We start from the raw sequence: 25263 nt of genomic DNA, 5'->3' as shown, positions 1-25263 counted from the left end.
TTTATTCAGCAAGGATTCCTTAAATTTATCAAAAGTGACAGTAAAGACATTCATAATCTTACAAAAGATTTATATTTCTAATAAAAGCTGTTGATTTAGACTTTCTATTCATCAAAGAATCCTGGGGGAAAATGTTTCCACAAAAATATATATGATAATAATTATAACAACCATTATTAATTTAGCACCAATAATAATTGAGCGCTAAATCAGCATATTAGAATGCTTTCTGAAGGATCATGTGACACTGAAGACTGGAGTTAATGATGCTGAAAATTCAGTTTTGATCACAGGAATAAATTATATTCAAACTGAAAACATTTCTTTTAAATTTTAATACTATTTCACGATATTACTCAATATATATTACTTTATTTTTGAAGTTATTACCATAATCATAAACACTGTTTTGGTAGTTTTACCTTTTACGGCACTTTGTTATTCTTCTAGTTATTCAAATATAGCGGATAATGAATCGGAAATCTCGCACATTCACAGAAAATAGCTTACTTTCCCAGTGCAAAATAAGGTGGATACTCTGTTTAATGACTTTATGAAAATACATAATGGACACAATTTCAGTTCAATTGCATTTATACCTCAGACCACCAGAGGGCATGGTGGCTTTGTTGTATTGGGGACAGAAAGTGAAGGAACAGAGGGCAGAAGTAGGACATATACTTAATGGACAGATTTATCTAAAGTGATACTGGATGGAGGTTTAGTACCATTCCCAACCCAGCAAGCAATTTTGCGTTTAAAAGACGTCTAATAGCCGTCCAAACACAGCCTAGACATCTAGGCTAAAAAGAGGCAAAATTTAGACGTCTAAACCATAGCCCAAGAATAGACTAGTCATCAATTAGATAACATGTCAAAGAAATGAAACCAAACACCCTGTAATCACTAACTTTGCTTACATGATGGAATATCATACATCTCTCAAGTTATTTGGCAAAAACAACCACATTCAAATGTTATTTTGGCTAGAAGTGGCTTACTCATAGCCGGACTATATCGAGTCTATAGTTAACCTTGACTGTGAAATGACGGCTATTGCTTGCTGGAAAGAATATGGCTATATGCATAAAACATACCTCTCATATTGTTTGTGCATATGTACTGAATACTGTGGACAGTATACAAGTTCACTGTGTACATGGGATACCTGGATGACCTAGGAGCCGGGACTCACTATTGGGAGCTCTGCAAAATACAATTATTTAAAATAAAATGAAACAAGCATTAAAATGAGCTCAAACAACTAAAAATCTAAAAAATTTCTTATTTGAATTCATCCCTACAATATTGTTTTCTTTGACTAACCAGTTTTCCCTGTGTCTTGGAAAACCTGTATATATGAGTTGGTCAAATTTAAAAAAGTTTATAGAACATTCTTGTACATTAATAAAATCTTAAAGAAAATCAAAATCAAACACAATTTTTATAATGAATATAATTTTTTCTAGTTATTTCGGGCCATGATTTTAAAGGGTCGAAATTTTGAGTAAAAAATATTCTTCAAAATTCCTGTCCAGTAAATCAAGATCGACTGGAAAAAGAAATTGTATTTACAATCAAACAGTATCAAGCCTTTGTATATTGTTGTGGACATTGGGGGACTCGAATCTCTTGCCAAAATCTATAATAATATAATAATAATAATGCAAAGTGATAACAATGTGATTTTAATAATGTGATTTTAAACATCTATTTTTTATTCATTATTTGATCAGACTTCAGCCTGATCTCAAGCGGTTGCTTAGACAAAGGGAGCTGTTTAAAGATAAACTCAAGATCAAATGTTAGGTTTTGGCTTCAGAAAATGTGACCTTCTTAACACTTATGTGATCTTTTGAAAGCATGATGAATGTCAGTATCAGAGAGCACGCAGCAGAAAGAGCAGTGGCCGTTTTCCAGGCTGCACTGCAGAGCCATTAATAATTGAACTACAATAAGATATTGATGCAAGGGTAAAAATCAAAAGGGATGTTGGCACATGCTGCAGTCTGTAAATGTGTTGTCTATTGTAGTATTGTAGAGGACACAGTGACCTATGACTATACAAAATGCAATTAATTGTCCAGTGCAAATGATGATGATGAGAGTTAACTCAATAAATGTATAAAATTTTAAGATAACCCTGACATGATATATGGCACATGCCAAAATATAGATATTTTGTTAGGAGGTTTAATTTGTGTTGGTTTTGAATGCATGCATGCATTTTTCTGAATGAATTTAGCATAGTGGGGTTCTTTCTTTCTTTCTTTCTTTCTTTCTTTCTTTCTTTCTTTCTTTCTTTCTTTCTTTCTTTCTTTCTTTCTTTTTAATCAGACATCCCAGCAAAAGTTGTATTGCTCAAAAAATGCTCGGCTATGACTTAATTCCTCAGATAATGTGGTCTTGGAAGAATCTGACGAGAAATGTTTCATTTTGAAATCTTTGAAGTTTAATTGCAGACTATCTTGGTAAGTTTGAGACTATGTGGCCCTTGAAACTCACTTTTGTCCTTGAAAAAGAGATACAAGTGAGATTATGGGTGGTTCCTCGGGGGGGAATTGAGAAGCAGGCCATTTACTGTAAGCATACACCTGTAAGTCTTCATTTGATCTCCATTTAATTGCCGTTCGATGTAGAAAAAACAATTGATTTATTAAATAGACCCCCCCCCCCCCCCACCTCCACCTCCACCTCCACCTCAGATCATTTAACAGTACGTGTGTGTGTGTTGCAGAGCTGGGAGAGATCAGGAACATCACAACCACCAAGCCTTCACTAGAGTTGGAACGACTGGAGAAATACACCAACTACAGTATCCAGGTCCTGGCCTTCACTCGAGCCGGAGACGGCGTTCGTAGCGAGCAGATCTACACACGCACCAAAGAGGACGGTGAGACTTCCTCCAATTGCACACACTTGCATTCTTTTACATAGGCAATTTTTGCTACGTTAAAAATACTTCCCGTTTTCAGTTTAATCTAGAGAAACAATAAAAAAGGATTATGCTCTTATAGTGGTGACTATACCCAGCAAAGGGTTTTCTGCACTTAACACTTTTTTTCTCACTTAAGTTGGACATAAGCTTTTTACAACATATCCTGGTAAAACGAATACACATCCCACATCAAATTCACTGCACAAATTGCATGCTATTTCATATATACAGTTATCTATATGGTGCTCTAGCTGTTATTTTGCCAATCATTGACTGGGAATTGTCAAAGGCAGTAGTTTAGTTTGTCACCACTCTTCCATTCTTGATTGAAAAAGTGAAACAGAACTCAGACCTTCATTAGGAGCACCAGCTCTGACCAAAATTAAGCTATTTCGAGTCAAATAGTGCGATATCCCAGCCTGTGTTCTCCGGGTCTTGTGTGGACTTTTATGTTATTTCCTGTTCTGCTCCATGTTTTGTTGTCATTTGTAGTTTTTCTTGTTGATTAGTTCTTTGTTAGGGGTTGTTGAGTCCATAACAGAAGACTTCGCCAATATGGATCCAGCAGTCACCCTAGTCCGCATTCACCAAGGAACTCTCTCACTCCAGGACCACATCCAAGACTTTCTGGACATTTTCTGGACACTGACCTCCCAGATTTTGCTCTCATTGATTTCTTCTGCTATGGACTCAACAACCCCTTACAATCAAAAACTAATCAACTAGAAAACCTACAAAGGACAACAAAACATGGCGCAGAACAGGAAATAGTCAACTCAAGACCAGGGGAACACAGGATCATGACAACCGCCTTAAGTAAGCCATTTGTAGGTTGACTTCATTGCACAGACATCTCAACCCAAAGGCAAAACCAATCCAAACTGATAGGGGTGATTGGAGAAGCCATGTGACATTACACACCTCACCTTTACATGCAGTTAGAAGCTGTAGGTCTCTTGCTTTGTAGCATACAAGGTGTATTTTCTAGTTGTTCTTCTCCGTGAATGATGTTATTTCTCTTGCTAAAACCAGTTCCTGGCCCTCCGGCTGGAGTTAAGGCAGCTGCTTCCACAAGCTCGGTGGTGTTTGTTTCCTGGCTGCCTCCATTCAAGCTCAACGGGATCATCCGGAAATACACCGTCTTCTGTTCCAACCCTTACCCCACGGTGAGCGTAAGCTGTGGCTCTGTGTGACTCTGCACACCCCAAACAGCCCTTCAAATATCATGATTTACCAAACAGTCTTTTATTCTCAGAATTCCAATCCTGCTCCTGGAGGCACTCCCAAAAGTAAACATTAAGTTTCCCTTATCTGACCCATCTATTTCTGGTCTTGGGAGTCTACTAATGAGCTGATGAATTTATTCTGGTGTGTTTGATTAGGTAGAGATCGAAAATGTGTAGTGCTGAGGTGGCTCTATAGAACAGGGTTGGGAAACATTAAAGTAAGAGAACACCCTTACTTTAGATAATACTATATCTGCTTTTTAAGTTGTGACGTAAGGAATGCTGTTTCCAGGTCCAAGCCTCCACTCGTTTTAAAAGAGAATACTATCTCAACAGCCATTTATGAGCACTATTTATTTATAATACATATTTAAGGTAAGCTTTTATAAACTCTTGAGATGGTGTATATACCATCTACCGGAAATGGTGACTCGTGATATCAGACTTAACGAGCGGATTGCCCCTACGAAAAGTATATAGGTATAGGACACCTGAATGACCTACTACATTTGCAAATTCAGCTTGAATGTTTATTGCTTAATACATACTGTTTCCTTTTTTTTAAATAGTAGGTAGTGTATATAACTGTAAGCTCCAACCCAGTGTGTAGCTTTTTAATCCTGAGACCTTGATTGGCTTGTTCAGGTGTGTTTGATTATGGTCGGTGCTAAACTCTGGAGGAATGTGGATCTCGTCGACAGATTTAGTGAAACTGCCGACAAATGCCCGAAATCTGAGGCAAATCGGTGCTCGTTCATGCGAATGACAATCACACAGTGTGAATTATCAAAGACGCGATCTGAAAGAATTGCCGATGTGTCACAGATGCCCGTGAGATATTTGTCATGCTAAATATCCGGATCACTTCTCGCGTGTGTTTGGTTGTGAAATGTAGTTTTCAGACCAGACAGAGTTGTCTGCAATTCTTCCTATTGTAAAGTCGCGCAATGTGAAACCTCCTGTCGCCGATCCATCGTGCAGTGTGCACACAGCAGCAACTGAATGCTACCCCAGATAGTCGTGCAGTGTGAAAAGAACAGTTATCTGACAACTTTGAAAACCGTGCAGTGTGGCATAAGCAACTCGGCATGAGTGGTACATTTGTATAAAATGTTGCAGCCAGGTAATCAAGGTCATTAGGATCACTAGAAACTTGCAGGCAGGTTTGTTGGAGCAGAACTCGGCAGGAAAGCTGCTCTGCAGGAGTGCGATTGGACACCAATATCCTAAATGTAAAAACAATGAAAGAGTGTATTTTTGTTTGTTGTTATTCTTATGAACGCTTTTCTTCGGGTGCCATTACAGGTGATCAGTGAGTTTGAGGCTGCTCCTGATGTTTACTTCCGTCGTTTGACCAACCTGAACCAGAACTGGCAGTACAGCATCTGGGTTGTGGCGGTCACTGCGGCGGGTCGTGGGAATACCAGTGAGATTATCACCGTAGAGCCCCAAGCTAAAGGTACGGATGACTGGCACATGGCAATCAATCACCCTCTTCACAACTGTATAGCCATATAGAGTTCTACAGGGATAACGTATTGTTGTAAGTTTGCATCACCCTGATTCCCTCAACAAAAACCCAATAGGATTTTTCCATTGGCTTTTGGATTATTGCAAAAAATAAGCTCTTTGACCAACAAAAGCTTATGAATCTTACATGTTTTGTTCATCATGATAATCATCACAAATGAACACAACTTCTGTGAATTTTGAAGCCTAAATACAATTGCCAGAAGTAAAAAGCTAAACTTAGGCTATAAATGAGCTGCACCACGGTCACGTGACTTTAATGTCACCACCATTCAGCTACTTGACACAGTTTCCAGTCTGTGTTTTCCCTGAGAGTTTTAATTAGAATATTTTTCAAGATTGTGATTATAATCTGAATGAAGCTGTGAAAGTGGACTAATGAGTAATGTATTTTCATGTTCAATGTGATGATGTTTTATTTCCCCACTTAGCCACTAGTTCAAGACAATTAAAAGCTTTAAAAAATCACAAGAGGGTATTACTGATGTATTCTATGTCATAGATTTAAAAGAAAATATTGAGTCTGTGTTAACCTTATTACCTTATTTTAGGCAATTAGCCAAAAACCCATTAAAAAAACAAACAAAAACAAAAAACATTCAAACCAGTGCTAAAACTCGTTTCTGGGTTTTGGCCACTAAAATACATCATCCCTGCAGCACTCTATTGTACCAATAGCAGGAGCAAAATGACAGGGAAAAGTGAGAGGGTTTGAGTCTGCCATTGAAACGGCATTGTTTGTTTCTCAAGCCCCTGCTCGAATCCTGACGTTCAGTGGCACAGTGACCACCCCTTGGATGAGGGACATTGTCCTTCCATGCAAAGCAGTCGGAGACCCTCCTCCAACCATCAAGTGGCTGAAGGGAAAGTATGTTTGATTTATGTGTTCTTTACATTTAAACATGGGAAATTCTTCAACTCCAGCCTTTGTTTTAGACAGACAAAACACTCTTGCACTTGCTTAAGAAGAAGTCATTTTGTAAATCTTGTCAAAATGTGTCTTTTTTATTATAAAGTATTGTAAAGATTTTGGGGGAAATATAACTTTTTTTTGTAAGTTCATTTTTACAAATCATGCATGAAACACCTGAATGAATTCATTCTTGCTTATTTGCTTTTTATTTGCTATGAAACCGATATGAAACTGATGTTTTCCTGCAGTAATGGTACACCTGCTCCAGTTTCAATCGATGGTCGTCGCAGCGCTCACAGCAATGGCAGCTTTGTTATTCGTACCATCAAAGCAGAGGATTCTGGGTACTACAGATGTGTTGCCAGCAATAACTGGGGTTCAGATGAGATCATGCTAAATCTTCAGGTCCAAGGTGTGTTTGTGATCAAATAATCAGAATATACTCTGCAGAGAGAGCTTTTTTTGTGTATTGAATTATTTACACAGTTTGTGCCTTGCGATTTTAGCGGGGTTTTTTAGCAAGTCAATGCAAAAATTTTTTAAAATGCTACTAACAGATTTAACTAGGAACACCACATGATTCACACTCAGTATTGTTGTACAATGTGAAAACAAATCTGTGAAAAAAGGGAAAAAAATAATGTAGCCAATAAATAGTGAGGGTCACAGCGAAATATTGTGCGCAAAAAGGTAAATTGTGATGTACGAGCACAGCTCTTACAGAAGTCACTCTCAAACCAAGCAGCTTTCTGTTGGGCAACGCTTGCATGAAATCTGCATGTGAAAATCCTTTAAAATTCCTGATTTCTATTGAAATGAATAGTTTTCTCCCACAGACATTTGGCGAACGGTGGTAAATTTATCTGCACTTTTAGTGGCTGACAAATGACACTATTTTGTTGTGTTTACTCTCAAAATATTTCAGTACCTCCGGACCAACCACGCCTCACAGTGACCAAAACCACGACCACCTCCATCACGCTGTTCTGGATCCCTGGAGACAATGGAGGGAGCTCCATCAGAGGTTGGGCTGCACTGATATTTGCATTCCATATTTTCATCCACATTAATGTGTAATATTTTGATGACCTTAAAGGTCAAGTGGTACAGTAGGTGCTTTCCATCAATTCTACAGTGCACGTAAAAGTGAATAAAGTTTGGCATTTGGGGGTTATTTGTCAAAATGAACACAAGTACTGAGCATAAAGTGGTGTGGTGTGGTGTTTCTCTGTTCAGGCTACATTCTGCAGTACTCTGAGGATAACAGTGAAGAGTGGGGCAGTTTCTCCATCAGCCCCAGTGAGCGGTCTTACCGTCTTGAGAATCTGAAGTGTGGCACTTGGTACAAATTTACTCTAACTGCACAAAATGCAGTTGGTCCTGGACGCATCAGTGAAATCATTGAGGCTAAAACCCACGGGAAAGGTACAAATCTGTGTAATTTACGTCCTAGTTAATGGCTGAAGTGTGTGACTGATAACTGAACGTAACCAAACTGAATTGTAACTGAATGCTGATTCAAAGCAATTTATGAGAAATTGTTAAAACCGACAGTTTAGAATATTTCTCATTAGTGTTCACATATATACTATCTAAACAAGTTGGGAGACAATGCTGAAGGTTAATCCTTTTTTATGAATAGCAAATAGCAAAATTTGAGAACACTATTTAAAAATAATAATAATGAATAAAAATAATAATTATGTGAAATAATACGTTTAGTATTAATATGCTATTCCGAACAAAGCCATGGTTTGCTACTTCCTAATTAACTTCCTTCATTTATCCATTATCATTCTGGATTGCATTTTATAAGACAATGTATACACACCCCTGAGCAGGAGATGATTGTATCAATACTTTTGATCTGTTTTCCTGCAATGTGTTTACTTAATCTGTGTTTGATTTCCATCGCAAACCGTTGGCGTTCCCTTGCAAAGATATTTGTGTTCTTTCACAAAAACCTGTTGTGAGCTCAGACAAACCCTTCCTGTTTAATGTCCCGCTGGCAGTGTTTCAAACTGCTCTGTACGCTAACATTGGAGCGTTTCATAGTGTTTTAACTTGGACTCAAATATAAAGAAATGCAGAAATGTTCAGTAAAGTTGGCAATATATTCACAGATTCGAACTTCCCGGATCAATAACTCGTGAGCTAATCATAGTAACATAGACAAAGAGCTCCAACCAAATATTTTCCTCAATACGAGCTTTATAATATAAATTGATCTCTATGAGCAGAGACAAAGTCCGAAGGGACAGTTAATTTTGGTTTCAAGGGATTGTTAATCAGTAGAAGTAACTTCAGATGAAACTCCCTGCTAAATGAAAAGGCCATTTTAATTCCTTGAAGTCTGTCAGTTTTCTCTAACTTCAGAATTACATCATCTCTTTCTTCTCCACATTATCAGAACCACAGTTCGCCAAAGACCATGAGCTTTTCTCAAGTATCAACTCTACCCGTGTGGAGCTAAACCTCATTGGCTGGAACAACGGTGGCTGTCCGATCGACTCCTTCACACTGGAATATCGGCCCGTGGACACTATGAAATGGACCATGGTAAAGCGAGATTCCCTCATCAAGAGCCACATTCTGCACGACCTACAGGAGGCCACCTGGTACGAGCTCCAGATGAGAGTGGGCAACAGCGCAGGAACAGCAGAGAAGAGGGTGCTTTTCGCAACTTTAAACATGGATGGCAGTGAGTACTAGATCAGAAACTACTCAATTCAGTGTTCGGAAGCAGTTGCTTAAAGTATTTTCTGCTGGTTTCTGCTGGTCCAAATGGTAAACCAGCATCGCCATGCTGTCCAAAGGCAAAAATTCTGCTTCCTTGTCTGAACAAGGAAACCTTATTAGTTATGCCATTTAAAGGAATAGTTCACTTCAGAATTAAAATTTCCAAGATATTAATGTCTTTCTTTCTTCAGTCGAAAAAAAATTAAGGTTTTTGAGGAAAACATTCCAGGATTTTTCTCCAAATAGTGGACTTCAGTGGATTAACTGCAGTTTCAATGCAGCTTTAAAGTCTCTACACGATCCCAGCCGAGGAATAAGAGTCTTATCTAGAGAAACCATCTGTCCAATTTTTTTAAATCATAAAAAAATAAATAAACATTTATTTACTTTTTAACCACAAATGCTCATCTTACACTAGCACTGTGATGCATTACGTAATCATGTTGAAAGGTCACGCTGAAAGGTAGGCAAAAGTACCGACCTAGTGTATACAAAGCGAACGTGCAAAGAATAAGTCAAACGCCCTTTACAAAATAAATAATTAAATAAAAGGTAGAACAACGATGTCGGACGATTTTGAAGTTGGAGGAGAAAAAGAGTTTTTCACCCTATCCTACATTTTCCGCCTACGTCAGGTTACCGGCTGACTTTTCCAACGTGATTTTAAAATGCGTGAAGTCGTGGACGTGCAAGATGAGCATGTGTGGTTAAAAAGTATATAAATATTCTTTTTTTTTCTTTTTTTTAATGATTTTTTAAAATGACCGATGGTTTCTCTAGTTAAGACTCTTATTCCTCGGCTGGGATCGTGTAGAGATCTTTGAAGCTGCATTGAAACCGTTGGTCCCTGTTGAAGTCCACTATATGGAGAAGAATCCTGGAATGTTTTCCTCATAAACATTAATTTTTTTCGACTGAAGAAAGAAAGACATTAATATCTTGGAAATTTTAATTCTAAAGTAAACTAATCTTTTAAATGGCATAACTAATAAGGCTTAGTAAGCAGCAGTTTTGCCTTTGGACAGCATGGCGATGCTGGTTTACCATTTGGACCAGCAGCAAATCAACACTAAACAGCAGAAACCAGCAGAAAATGGACAAAAAAATTGGTAGATATCAAAACTTGGTTATGACCAGACCTTGACCATAACTACTCAATCTTCTTTCTCCAGGCACAATTGCTCCATTGCCAAAGACTGTGGACCCCAGCCAGGAGAACAGGCAGGGCAATGAAGGACTGAAGATGATGGTCACAATCATATGCATTCTGGTGGCAATCTCTATGGTCTTCATTGTTCTTCTGGTATTGAGGAGGAGGAGAAGAGAGCAGAGACTCAAGAGATTACGAGGTCTGTGGACACATACCGTATCTTGCAAACAGAACATCATAGATCCTTGAGGATACTCCAAAAATGTCTTCTTGTCATCGATGTTTTGCAATTCATATCTTCCTCATTTCTCTTAATTCCACAGATGCAAAGAGCCTAGCAGAGATGCTAATGAGGTAAAGAACTATAGCATTGGCTTATAAACCAGTGCACTTTGTCATAAAGTAGTGCGTGTAATTGTTTTCTGTTGTTTGGATGTGTTTCTCCAGTAAAAATGCACGTACACCAGACACCGTGAACAAACAGCAGCAGACTCTGAGGATGCACATCGATATCCCACGTGCTCAGCTACTCATTGAGGAGAGAGACACTATGGAGACAATCGGTAAGAGACCATTATGTTATGTTAGGGGTTTGCCTTTTTCTAACAAACACCTAACAACCCAAGTATTTAAACATTTTCACATAACTCATCCTGCACCATTTGTGCAAACATAAATTATATGTTAGAGAAACGGGTAAATTTAGCTAAAATGAGTCGTGAGTTTTTAAACTCTGATGGGTGACCAACTCCTAAAGGGGTTGTCTTTAGCTCAGGGCGTAACTATGTTTTCCTATTTTCATATTAAACAACATGTTGTCTTCTCATTCACATGGTTCCTAATTTTTCCACTCTTGCAGTGTATAATTTAGTCATGATTTCTAAAATGGGAATACAGTGAGTGATTAATGGAGCGAGGAGATAACCAATAACATCCACCACTCATGTTTATAAGAAAATCTTTATTGCCTGATGGTCTTCTCTGCTTTCATTTACCTGTTTTCCTCTTTCTTTCAGATGACCGCTCCACAGTGCTATTGACGGATAATGACTTTGGAGAAACGTCTAAACAGAAGTCCTCAACCGTCACCCATACAGTGCATTACCAGTCTCTATCTCAGGCCACTGGACCGCTAGTAGACGTGTCTGACGCTAGACCTGGTACAAGTAAGAATTGAACTTGTGGGCTTGGTTCTGTTGATGTCATAAAGTCTGATTAATGCACCCATTTGTGTAGATGATTTCATAGTCACAATCAGTAATAAGAAATGGCATCAACAAACTGACCAAAAGTAGTCTATCAGATGTAAATAGTATGCAAGATCAGAATTTGTGAATCGCAAATCAAAAAATACTATACCAAAGATCCTGGATACAATTCATAGATTCATTTTCAAAGGATTCATACATCGGTGGTGGACACACATCTTTAAGTGCATATACTGTAATGAACTACTACTGCACTGAAAGTATAGATACTTCTTTTATATTTTACTCCTGCAAAAGTACAAAAGAACTTACTTTTGAATGCACCCCAACAGTACCTGAAGTGTAACAGTTTCACACCTCAAACTAATATTAGATTAATGCTTTGTCCTCCTCACCTCGTGCCTGTCCGATATCCTGAATAATCATCCTGAATATGGACTCATATTGTGAGTCCCATTGAGTGTGACCTGAAAGAATATTGAGGTTGCCTCTATCCAGTCCTATGATTTAAATAACATGTACAGCACATGAGCAGTTTAATTGAGTTCACAGGAAGTGAATAGAGTGAATGTTAGAGTAGGTTCCTCTGCTCACTGACGGCTTCAGTGGAGCTGAACTGAAGAGAAGCATTTCTCTGACACTGGTCATGATTACAGTCATTGATTATTCAGGTGGACTCATCAGCGTTGCCTTAAATTAATTATAAATTCACCTTCATGTCATTCAATCCCATATGACTTTTTTTGTGAAATACAAAGATGACTTAATGTCCCCCTGTAGTCAATAATTGTATCCCTTAAAACTCATATTTGATCAGCGAAATGACATATTTAAACGTTTCTTCTTTGAAAAAGAGCCTGTAACTCTACACCCTTGCCTCATTTAGTAAACGCGGTTCTATGAATATACAAATGCAAAGATATGCATTTGCATATTTGCTATGGTGAAGTACCATGGTACTGCCATCTGATACCATCACTGCACCATAGTATAACCACACGGGCAGAGGATGGAAGGTCGGAGATTTGGTTCACTTCACATCGGTCAGTTTGTACAGTTTTAACAGGTGTATGTCTCTGTTCCCTCAGACCCTACTGCCCGCCGCACAGCTAAAGCAGGTCCCGCCACACGCAGTCGCTACGCCAGCCAGTGGACCCTGAACCGACCACATCCCCCCGTCTCCTCACACACTCTCACTACCGACTGGAGGCTGCCCACACCCCGCGCCACGGGCTCAGTGGACAAAGAGAGCGACAGCTACAGTGTCAGTCCCTCTCAGGACACAGGTAACAGATATCAGCTTCTTTTTACTCGTGTAACTTTTAAATCTCAAAACTTCCTCCCCAGTCCAAAAACAGTATGGTTTTGTCCCAAAATCTGTGATTTTCTGATGTCACAGAGATTACTGCCAATGCCTATTCTGCCACTTGGCCTGCCCAGTCATAGTGAAGTAATAATGATAAAGTTGGACAGATACTATTTATTCTGAATACCAGAACATCATATTATTTTTTAAGCGTTAGTTCAACCAAAATGGAAATTTACTCAACCTCACATTGTTCCAAACTGATAAGATTACATCCATCTTTGGAAGACAAATATTTGTAATATCATCTCATCACTTTTGTCCATCAATTAGAATTTTTCAGACTTTCAAAATTTTCAAGCTTTAAAAAGTTCATAAAGACTTCGTAAAGGTAATGTGTTCGTCATATAAAGCGACAGTGTCTCTTCAGATGACTTGTATTAAACTGCTCAATTCATTTGGATTATTTTTTTTTTCATGAAAGATTTGGTTGCTTTGGTTCTCAACTGGTGGACAAAAATGGTGAGAGAATACTAAAAATATCCTAATTTGTGTTCTGAAGATGAACAAAAGTTGTATGAGTTTGGAACGACATGAGGGTGAAAAAGTTTTGCAGTTTCTGTCTCTCAATGTTAGAGACAAGTGACGTTTTTTTTTTTTCAATAAAATTCCTGCACCATCTATACTGGACTTGACAGCAAACTCACAACCTTTATTTAAATTGTGTTGCTAAATTCACAGGCAAAGCATTAGCCAATTAGAAAGAAGGTGGTTATGAAAAACATTTTTGGTGCAAGAAATCTTGACTGACATTATCAGTGGAATATATTACCAGACCTCAAGGTAAAAAAAAGAAAAAAAAAGTTATGATAAGATATGATACGCATATTAATAATGCGCCCTTTAAATAACAAAAAAAATTATTGCGCCATTGACTTAAGACCAGGTTTCAGTTGGTCAATGGCTCAGTCTATTTCAGTTTCCTCAAAATAGCAACGCGCCAACAATGCGCCTGAACACACCTCGTTTTCAGACCAGCAGCCCATGGGCGAACAAATGGGCGCAAATGCATTTGGTATTTAAACAACGTGGCGCAGGACGTTAAAATGATAACTGCGTCGGGCTGAAACTAGCAAAAAACACTTGTGTCGTGCCTGACACTGCATTGCGCCGGATGTCTGATAGGGCCCCCCATGTTACCCATGTGGTAAAAAGCTTTGTGATATATAACGACATGTGTATTCTCTCTCACAGACCGAGCTCGCAGCAGTATGGTGTCTACAGAAAGCGCCTCCTCCACGTACGAGGAACTAGCCCGTGCCTACGAACACGCCAAGATGGAGGAACAGCTGCGACACGCTAAGTTCACGATCACAGAATGCTTCATCTCAGACACATCCTCCGAACAGATGACGGCCGGAACCAATGACTACACAGACAGCCTGACGTCCAGCACGCCGTCAGAGTCAGGCATCTGCAGATTCACAGCCTCCCCGCCTAAACCACAGGACGCCAGCCGGGTCATGAATATGGCCGTGCCCAAAGCACACAGACCCGGTAAGGCTGCAAACATGTTGAAGCGTCAACTGCCTACGCTTGATTTGTGCTTTCAGAAAACCAATTTGCTGTATTCTTGCTTCATTTTAAAACTGGGAACACAAGTCATTTCCTCTGTTTTTAGGGTGGAGTTTAATTATCATAGAGTCTCTACTTTTATTAAATATCCCATATCCCAAGCAAAACACTGTTTAAGTCCTTTTACTTTAATAACTGGACATATTTCTGAGTAAAACAGTATATTCAGCATGAGAAAAAGTAGGACAGGACTCAAATTTATCCATCAGGATTTGATTGGATTGTAAAAAGTGAGTGTTACATACCAGAATGGAGCAAGGTAGTTGAAGAACTGGGTTACTGAAATGTTAATGACACTGATCAAAAGTGAGAGTTATGGCCAGATTTAATAACATCAAAAAACTTCTGTCAGGATTTACTAAAGACACGCAGTGAAACATTTGCGATGTAAAGCCGTGGACACAGTTATTTTAGCCCCGCCCACAACATTTGAGGTCGGGAAGTTCGGTCTGGACTTGATCTGTTATGGAGCAACTATGCTCGAACCAGAGCTGTTCGGACCAATCAGATTGTCAGGGCGGGCCTTATACGATGATGGACAGATGATCGACTGAAACGTAATCATCCACATCACCAAAGACCGCATGGGTTGAATTTGTTTACAACAAAGAAGGCTGCCGCTGGAGAATTGAGATGTGTAGATTCCGCCATTGAGTATTTAAATTAATCATGCAAGGTGATTTATTAAGGTTTGCGCTAGTCAATTTAATGGTATTTGCGCCATTATTTAACGCCCCAAAGAAGCATGTCTTAAACCAGACGCTATTTGCGCTGCTCTTGCTATATTGCGTTAGTCATAATGGAAATAATCCGGCTGCGTCTGTGTTTTTTAATTTGCGTCTGTAGATCATACAATGTGTAATAATAATACACAATATTATTGTTTTCACTTTATTTTTGATCAAATAGATGCAGGCTTGGTGAGCATAAGAGACTTCTTCCAAAAATATTAAACTAAAATTGTATCTATTTACACTAAATGCAACTAGCCTGCCTTGTGGGCAGAGGCTATTTACACTAACTCTGGCCACCATCGTTTGATTTAGCCAGATGAAATTATGAAAGAAATCCTGCTGATAACAGGATCAGTGGCATGGAGAGTAAGGCGGGTGGCATTTACTTTTGACGACTGACCCGAGTTCACATCAGGGAGGCATTTATTTAAAAAAAAAATCAGAAAATATTTGGAATAAGTGGAAATAAACTGCCTAACAGGTATTCAATAGTGGGAATAAAGTGGGTAGGGTTAGGGGAGGGCTTTAGGGACAACATCCATTTATGATTTTAATAAATATAATCATTTACACTGAATATGTTTTTATTGTATACTATTTTATAATATACTATAATACACTGAGTTGCAAATAGTATCTGGCACTATTTGCATACATATAGCATCAAACAACTATTTACACTTAGTGCAAAGAAAATACTAGAGATATACTAAAGTACTAAAGAAAAGCTAAATGCTATTAACACTAAGTGTAAATAGTGATAGATCCTATTTACACAGTGTACATAGCATTTAACACTATTTGCACTTAGCGTAAAGAAAATACTTCTAGTTGCTATTTACACAGTGCAAATAGCCGCTGCTTTTAATATATCGAAATTATTCCTTATATTATTCTAATTATAACTTTTGAGCAGTAGTATATGTGTGTGAGTGTGTTTTTCCACGTGTTCCTCAGTTTACCTGTTCACCAGTCAGCTGTCACTCTTGCAGTGTGCTATCAATTCCTGTGTTGATGGGTACAGGCTTGAAGGCTGTTGTCCAAACACACTGCCATGTTCTTTTCGCATCAATGGGCTTAACGTGGCCTGCGTCTGGGCCACCCAGGGCTGATTTCATGCCCCAGACGGTTCTTGGGTTACTGATTAGTGTTTAGTGTTACCTTCTCATTGTGAATGTATCCGCACTATTCCCCCAGACAGGAAGACTTTGGTTAGTGAGAGCACCTGGCATTGTTCCTTAAGGCCAAGTAGGGGCGATCTGCATCCTGCGCTGTAGAGGTATCGTCTGTCTTTACAAAACAGCAGTTTACTATCACAATGGAGACATTGGATGTGATATAAACTTCAATCACTGGCCTTATTGGAACAAGTTTTATTTAATACTGCACTCCGTCATTTTTTGAACGCTCTTTTGTGTGAGATGTGTCTGATCCGTACAGGATTCACAGTTGGATTTCAAATTCTACTAGTTGTTTAGACAACTAGATGAGGAGGAGATCAATAAAGTATATCCTATCCTATCCTATCCGTCACCTCTGATAACAGATCACTCTAAATTGTAATGTAGACATGCATTTTTTATGTAAAGTTGCTTTGAAACAGTATGTATTGTGAAAAAGCGCAGTACAAATCAATGTGAATTGAAACATTTTATTGAACTGAATCTTATCCTATCCTATCCTACCCTACCCTACCCTATCCTATCCTACCCTACCCTACCCTACCCTACCCTACCCTGCCCTACCCTACCCTACCCTACCCTACCCTACCCTAAACTTATTTTATCCAATACAAAGACTATTTTATCCAATCCAAAAACTATCTTGTCTTGTCCTGTACTTTCCTGTTTTATGGTGTCAACAGACCTTGAATGCGGAATTTTATTTCAAACTTAGAACATTAATTTAAAAACTAGTTCCTTCATCCATTTTTGTTTTTTATCACATTGTTGAAAGCAAACCTGATCTTATTCTATCACAAACCTGTCCTATCCTGTCTTAACCTATCCTATCCTAAACCTAACCTATCATACTCGACTCCACTCTACTCAACTCGAATCTACTCTACTCTACTCTACTCTACTCTACTCTACTCGACTAGACACGACTCTACCCAATCCTGCCCTGTCCTATCTTATCCTATCCTATCCTATCCTCTCCTAAACCTAACCTATCATTCTCGACTCTACTCTGCTCTGCTCGACTCGACTCTGCTCTGCTCTACTTTACTCTACTCTACTCGACTCGACTCGACTCGACTCGACACGACTCTACCCTATCCTAAACCTAACCTATCATACTCGACTCTGCTCGACTCGACTCTGCTCTCTGCTCAACTCGACTCGACTCTGCTCTGCTCTCTGCTCTACTCGAGTCGACTCGACTTGACTCGACACGACTCTACCCTATCATAAACCTAACCTATCATTCTCGACTCTACTCTGCTCTGCTCGACTCGACTCTGCTCTGCTCTGCTCTGCTCTGCTCTGCTCTGCTCTGCTCTGCTCTGCTCTGCTCTGCTCTACTTTACTCTACTCGACTCGACACGACTCTACCCTATCCTAAACCTAACCTATCATACTCGACTCTGCTCTGCTCTGCTCTGCTCTGCTCGACTCGACTCTGCTCTGCTCTGCTCTGCTCTGCTCTCTGCTCTCTGCTCTCTGCTCAACTTGACTCGACTCTGCTCTACTCTACTCTACTCTACTCGAGTCGACTCGACACGACTCTACCCTATCCTAAACCTAACCTATCATACTCGACTCTGCTCTGCTCGACTCGACTTGACTCTGCTCTGCTCTGCTCTGCTCTGCTCTCTGCTCTCTGCTCAACTTGACTCGACTCTGCTCTACTCTACTCTACTCGAGTCGACTCGACACGACTCTACCCTATCATAAACCTAACCTATCATACTCGACTCTACTCTGCTTGACTCGACTCGACACGGCTCTATCCTATCCTATACTATCCTAAACTTAACCAATCATACTCGACTCTACTCTATCCTATCCTATCCTATACCCTAAACCTAACCTATCCTAGTTTATGCGATCCTACCCTAAAGCAACTTTATCCTGTCCTGTCCAGTTCTGTTCTGTCCTAACCTTTCCTACTCTAAACATAACCTATTTTACCACAACATATCTACCTAAAACAAACCTTCCCTATCCTATTGTAAATCTACCCTATCCGGTCCTGTCAAGTCCAACCCTAAACTTAACCTATAGGTGCACTATAAATAATGTTTAATGACGTGTTGTACACACGTCAACAGAAAACAACATTGACTAAAGGGTAACCTTACCTATCCTGTTATGCCCTGTCCTATGCTGTCGATATAGCTTGAACCAGGCAGATTGATTTACATGACCCTGTCTGTCTCGCAGGAGGTGAGCTGGTCCATCTTCCCCCTTACCTACGTATGGACTTCCTTTTGAACCGGGGAGCGGCCCCTTCAGGTCGGGAGGCCACAGGACAGACTTGTATGGACCCACAGAAGAGCCGATTGGCGAAGCGGCCAGCACTGCTGGCCCCCACACCCTCCGAGACCCCCTCGTCAGCCCTCTCTTCCTCCGGGCCCCCCAGCAGAGAGGCGGTACAGCAGTGGCAGCCGGGAACTGCCTCTACACTGCCACAGCGCGAGCCGGGCGACCTGGCCCAGGCTGCCAAACTCAGCAGCTCCCAGGAGTCGCTGCTAGACTCCAGAGGACACCTGAAACAAAGCAACAACCCCTACGCAAAGTCCTACACACTTGTATAACACAGGACTACAGCTACGGACCACGTTGCACTGTCACGCACACACACAAAACGTGAGGACCCACTGCAAAGACGAGCGCTTTTCTGATTCAGAGATGAGTCCTGTACATACATTCTGAATTCCTAAAGAAGTGGATAGTTTTCTTTGCATCTGACTTTCTTTCTGTCTTTCTCACACTCTCTCTCTCTCTCTCTCTCTTTCTCTCTCTCTCTCTGCTGTTTTTTTTTTTTACACTTTCTTTTTCTCTCCTTCTTATCTTGCCCTCTTTTCTGACTAAGTTGGATTTTTTACGTAATCATTCATTTATTTTAAATACCACCGTTATGAAGATTGCCAAAATTATTTATTTAAATTGACAGAGGAACTACTTTTGAATTTATATCAAGGATAATTCTATAGTCATTATTATTATTATATAAAAATAGAGAAAAATTATCAAAAAATGGTTTAAAAAGGCGGGGTGTGGTCAGCTCTGCGGGAAGACGTTGCTTTCTTTATCCATGACTCTACTGTTTTGATGAAACGACGAGGTGTGATCGGCAATTTCGTAGCTGTTTATCGCGCCTGTGTATCTGACGATCGCAGAAGACATGGAGGAAGGACAACGAGTCCAACTTGGAGGTTGGACACACGTCCACAGTTTCCAGTCGTCTCAGAATGTTGTGCTTTCTAAGGACTGCATGGGGACCTGAAAATAAAAAAAAAAATAATTCCAAGAGATTTTTTTGTCACACTAAGGGAATATATAATGTTGTAATATATGTTATGACATTATATGTTATAATATATGTTATAATATACATATAAATATAAATATATATAAATATATACATACACATGAAGAAATCACTTTTATTTGTGGATAATACAGGGAGAGAAAAAAAAAAAGATTTGGTAAATAAAGTCCTTAGTCATGTTTGCACACATCTGGTTTGATTAGAAAATTGAAACTGTTGGGTTCTCTTGTCTTTTTTTCCTCTTTTGGAGCTTTTTGTGACTGCGTAACGGTAGTTTCATCTGATGAGCTGCAGAGCATGTGTGACACAAAGAGAGAACCGTGGAAGAAACCTAAACGTCTATATGCAGTTTTCTCCAGCAGCTCCTTGAATGAATGGTATCTGATTCACCTGTTTGTAGATGGTGTGGCCTGTTTTGTGTAAGACACGCAACAAAGAGAAGATATTTTAATTGAGCAATATGACACTGGATTTACTAATAATTTCGTAATTCTTGGACATCTTGGAGTACTAACAGATATGAATGTATTCAGTAATGCATAATGAAAAATAAACCCGAAGATGATTGACAATAAAGAGACAAACTAATGACACAATCTCTAAACTATAATTGAAAAAGCTGTCTAATGGTGAGAATAGTAAACAGACAGAATAATGAAAAAACGGGACTCTGATATCTAATGCTCTATTTCATGATTCGTTTTTGCCATTCATGTCTTCGGTTGTCAAGCCTGCCTTTCGAATGTCAGAGTAGACATCAGTTTAAATACGCCTGCCTTAAACACAAAGACCAAAATGGTAAATCATATGACACTTGTCAAGATGACGATGTAAAAATGACTGCAATGAGAATCAAAATGATATATATAGAATTAGCTTACGTCAGGAAAATTCACAAATATTCACAAAAATCAGGTCAAAATGTTGTGCCCGGGTTACAGACTCCCATCCATGATCATAACCAACAGATGGCACTGTGATGTCTTTGGAGATGTTTATGAACGAAGCTCTGACTGCTGCCTGTAGGAGGAGCTCTTCTGTTTGTGTGGATTTCTCTACTGAAAGTCAGCTGAAAACCAGCACATGCAGCCAACCAACATATTCATTTACTCACATTAAACCAAGTCAGATTGTTTTTCTTCCTTTTTTTTAATTCCAAAAACAAGTGATGTTTTTCTTCCAATAAATAAAGGCAAATGCCTCCTGAAAAAAGCAATAGATCATGGTTGCTCAGACAAACAACATGAGTCAAACTTACAACTAAAATGTGCAAACATTTTTAATAATACATAGTATCTGCCATATAACTCAAGGCATCAGCACTCAAGGTTTTTACTAGTTCCTTTTTATCTGGAAGCTTCCAACTCAACTCCAAGAACTACAATTACATTTTTTTTTTTCAGTTAAGGTGGACAAAAATGATCACATACAAAAATAGCGCATACTAATAGTGTGGTAATGTGTAACAATAGTGTGACTTGAGAAATCTATCATTCAAAATGACCATATTTTGGATATTACATTAATTAAATGCAGTAACATTTTGAATTCCCAGAGTTGCTATCCCATAGTAGAACCCTCTTAAAATGATCACAAAAATAAAAAAAAAATAATTTCTATGGCGGAGTTTCCATATTATGGTTAAAAGAAACTAAAGCATGAGTATCTAGAGTATCTGATATATTAAAAAAAATATAAACTATAACCAAAGGCTGTGTTATCTTGAACTCATAGCTGATGAAATATGGATGAAGACATTCACGATGAAGGCTGATGTTGTTATTACCTGATTTTTAAATGTTTTCATGGATATCTGACAATGATGACAATAGGGACATAAAAAAATTATAAAAGAGGTATTTAAAAAAAAAATGAACATAGTGGAAATCTCTCTAAAAAAAAAACACTATCATAAAAAGTTTGGAATTACTATGAAATGTTTATGTTTTTGTAAGATATTGATACCTTTATTCAGCAAGGATGCGTTACATTGTTGAAAAATCACAGTAAAGACATGTATAATGTTACAAATGACTATTTCTATTTCAAATAAATGTTATTCTTCAAACGTTCTGTTCATCAAAGAATCATCTACGTGACAGCTGTAGACCTCATGCATTCTCAGAGGCGTCTGTTTATCTGATGGACTCATTCTCTTGCTGTTGTGCACCTGGGCCGTCCACTTCTCTCTCTCTGCTGGTTAGATCCAGTTTGCTTTCTTCCTTCAAGACAAAAGCGCATGGAATATCCTTCATCTCTCTCAAACGAACAATATACAGATGAGTTTCTTAGATACGAAAGTTCACTCAATTATAATTTTAACCTGTAATAATAATTATTAACATTATTATTAATCATATACAAGTTGTAGACCGTTTTGTCTTAGGAATCTGTGGGACGTTTAGAGGGAGTTATTACAGTTTTGAAGATTTTCTCATGCTATCCCTCCCTTTTTCAAATATACTCAGGACAGTTTATTATTATTTCATGTCATGATTATCTTTAGAACAAATCAAATTTTGTCATTTGCCAATATATCATATGTAAGGCCAAATGCATGATTGTTTTGCTAAGCAGAAAGCTCAAAGAAAGTCACTTTACTAGCTTCTGATAGCGTAATATCAGTCAGTACTGGATCACATGACTTGTGTGAGCATTTGACTTGTCATTACCTGTTAAAATGACCAAATTGAAGGTAATGTGTTTCGTTTCAGCCAGCTGATAGGATGTTAAGAGTCCGATATCCTGTTTTTTTTGTTAAAAAAAAATACAGTATTTATGTAAAAAAGTCTCTTATTTAGTTATTTTCATTTAAGAACCGGGCCACATCTGGTACATGTGGATTCAACTCGTAGCAGATGTGGGCCGCATCTGGGCCGACACTGTTGCTGTCTGAGGGACGTACCATGAGAAACATTTTCCCTGTAAATATTTCAGAAGTTATTACTTGTGTCCCATATTTCCGTTTACTGAAACCAATAATTTGTGAGTTAATCATTCATTCGATTGTTTTTTTTTCTTTTTTTTTTACTTCAATGAATGTGAGTTGGTCGAGCAGGTTTGCAAAATGGTCTGAATCGATCCGTATTCGTTCGGACCACTCTCTCACTGAATCATCTGAAGCGGTATCTCAGTCAGTCAAACAGACAGTATAGTTTACTGACACTATACTTTAAAACAAACATTGCTGGATGAAGTGGATATTCCCCTGCAAACAACTGAAACAAAAGGCTACTTTTTGAGAGGTAACTTTGTGATTATTCACAAAGTGCTTTATACTACATATATTTGATATACCCCTTTCTTCAATCAGTGGTAAATTCCCTGGGTTCTGCAGTCTTCAGGCTACAGGAAGCACTCTGAGGAGAGATTGTTTAATATTGACAATTGTTTTAACACTTCCATTTTATGCTTGCAGAAGGCACAAAAAAGGCACTGTCAGTGTTCTTATTGTGGGTTTATCCTATGGTGTTAAGAGTAGTCTGCTACAGATTGGTGCCGTGACCCGGATTCAGAGATCAGCGACTAGATCACTGGGGACCCATTTGTGAGGCCACATCCTGTTATCCTAAAAGAGATGATGGTGATGAAGTTGTGAATCAGAAAAAATACATTATTAGACCTTGTAATGAAAATGTGAGTGCATTGTGACTTTCAGAAAGTGATCTGTCACTTCAGGGTTGTTACTTCTGAATGTTAAGTCAACAATGAGGAAAATATGGACAGTCATAGTACTGTGACAGGTATAGTAAATACCCCACAGACATCATCTAGGGATATTGCAGGGATAGGACACTATTAGCAATATCCAGACCAGCTGATGGTGAAGGTCGATGAGACGGAGCTGCCCTCAGTCAAGGTTAGCCTGAGGATTTAAACTCTTAGGTTTTGAAATAGGGGTCCAAGACTTGACAGAGCAGTCATCAGTGTTAGACAGTATTCTGGGTTATTACGTGCAGAGGTTTTTTGGTCCAATAATTGGACTCTGTTTTTTCAGATTTAAGTAGTTGGCAATTACTAGTCATCTAATTGTTTAAATCAACTATGCATTCTGTTAATTTTGTGAATAAGTACGTTTCGTCAGGTCGTGAAGAAAAATAGTATCAGCAGCATAACAGTAAAACTAACGCCATGCTTCCTAATGATATCTCGGTAACACTTATAAGGTTTCATTAGTTAACTACATTAATGAACATAAGGTATTAATCAACTGCATTTCTACAGCATTTATTAATCTCTGTTAATGTTAATTTCAACATTTACTAATACATTATTCAAATCAAATGTTGTATTTGTTAACATTAATGTACTGTGATGTAACATGAACAAACATTAAACAGCTGTATTTTTATTAACTAACATTAACACAGATTAACAAATACAGTAACAAATGTATTGTTCATGGTTAGTTTATGTTAGTTAATGCATGAACTAATGCTAACAAAACAAACCTTATTGTAAAGTGTCACCGATATCTCCCAAAGGTAGCATGTACAAGGTGAAAAGAAATGGTCCTAATACTGAGCCTTGCGGTACTCCATACTGAACTTGTGATTGATATGACACCTCTTCATTTACTGTTACAAATTGATACCGGTCAGATAAGAATGATTTGAACCATGCCAATGCAATTCTACTAATGCCAACATAATTTTCGAGTCTATTAAAAAGAATTTTTTGGTTGATAGTATCAAATGCAGCACTAAGATCCAGTAAAACTAATAGACAGATGAAATCACAATCTGAAATTTTTTTATTTATTTTTTTAAGCCATCTTAAAGGTTTTTGGTATGTATCCTAATGACAAATGATGAATTAATAATATTTAAAGGGCCATGAACTGAGAAATCAAATTTTCCTTGAGCTTTCGAAGCTTAGGTCATCATATATAAGAATATCCTGTAAGTTTCAAAACTGAAAACTTCCTTGTTATTCAGCTTTTATTGTAACCAAGCCCAGAGAACGACTCATTGAAGTATGATACGGGATTAATGAACTGAAAATAACATTACCTTCCAATGGATCCTAATGTTAGGAATGTGGTTATTATTTTCAACAATGTGAATGTCTCAGTGGAGCATGATTAATTTGTTTTCGGTACATTTCACTGTGGATTCTTTGGTAAATCAGTCGCCATTTCGTCGCAGGCTTTGCAAACAGACTTTAACGCTATGGACTCGACAGAGTCCCTCGACGGACCCTAACAAAGTCCCTTTTATCTGCAGTTTTTATCAATGAATCTCTTATTTACATTGTATTTGCACTGTTGGTTATGATAAAATAATTCGTTAGTGTGCCGAAATCAAGTTGCAATGACGAGATCGCTGCATTCATGTGCTCAACATGTCTGTGATCGGCACATGCTCACCAACTGCAACCTTTAATGC

General features: G+C 38.5%; 1 protein-coding gene across 2 annotated transcripts in view; it reads left to right on the top strand.

The window, feature by feature from the left end:
* dscamb (Down syndrome cell adhesion molecule b) overlaps positions 1-21916 on the top strand; it is a 175642-nt gene extending 153726 nt beyond the window's left edge. Inside the window, exons 19-33 of one of the 2 annotated variants that reach the window (XM_084419121.1) lie at positions 2738-2893; positions 3971-4104; positions 5470-5623; positions 6445-6562; positions 6856-7019; positions 7533-7631; positions 7844-8032; positions 9018-9308; positions 10519-10695; positions 10820-10850; positions 10944-11059; positions 11513-11656; positions 12793-12990; positions 14265-14567; positions 18766-21916. In XM_084419121.1, coding sequence (XP_084275247.1) covers positions 2738-2893; positions 3971-4104; positions 5470-5623; positions 6445-6562; positions 6856-7019; positions 7533-7631; positions 7844-8032; positions 9018-9308; positions 10519-10695; positions 10820-10850; positions 10944-11059; positions 11513-11656; positions 12793-12990; positions 14265-14567; positions 18766-19139 — 2648 coding nt within the window. In that variant the 3' untranslated portion in view covers positions 19140-21916. Of the gene's footprint in view, positions 1-2737; positions 2894-3970; positions 4105-5469; positions 5624-6444; positions 6563-6855; positions 7020-7532; positions 7632-7843; positions 8033-9017; positions 9309-10518; positions 10696-10819; positions 10851-10943; positions 11060-11512; positions 11663-12792; positions 12991-14264; positions 14568-18765 lie in introns of both variants that reach the window. The other variant, XM_084419120.1, reaches the window with a different exon arrangement.
* The last annotated feature ends 3347 nt before the right edge of the window (positions 21917-25263 follow it).

This window comes from Rutilus rutilus (assembly GCF_951802725.1).
Source record: "Rutilus rutilus genome assembly, chromosome: 9".
NCBI lineage: Eukaryota > Metazoa > Chordata > Actinopteri > Cypriniformes > Leuciscidae > Rutilus > Rutilus rutilus.
Note: the sequence above shows the minus strand (reverse complement) of the source record. Positions and strands in the feature narration are given on the sequence as shown.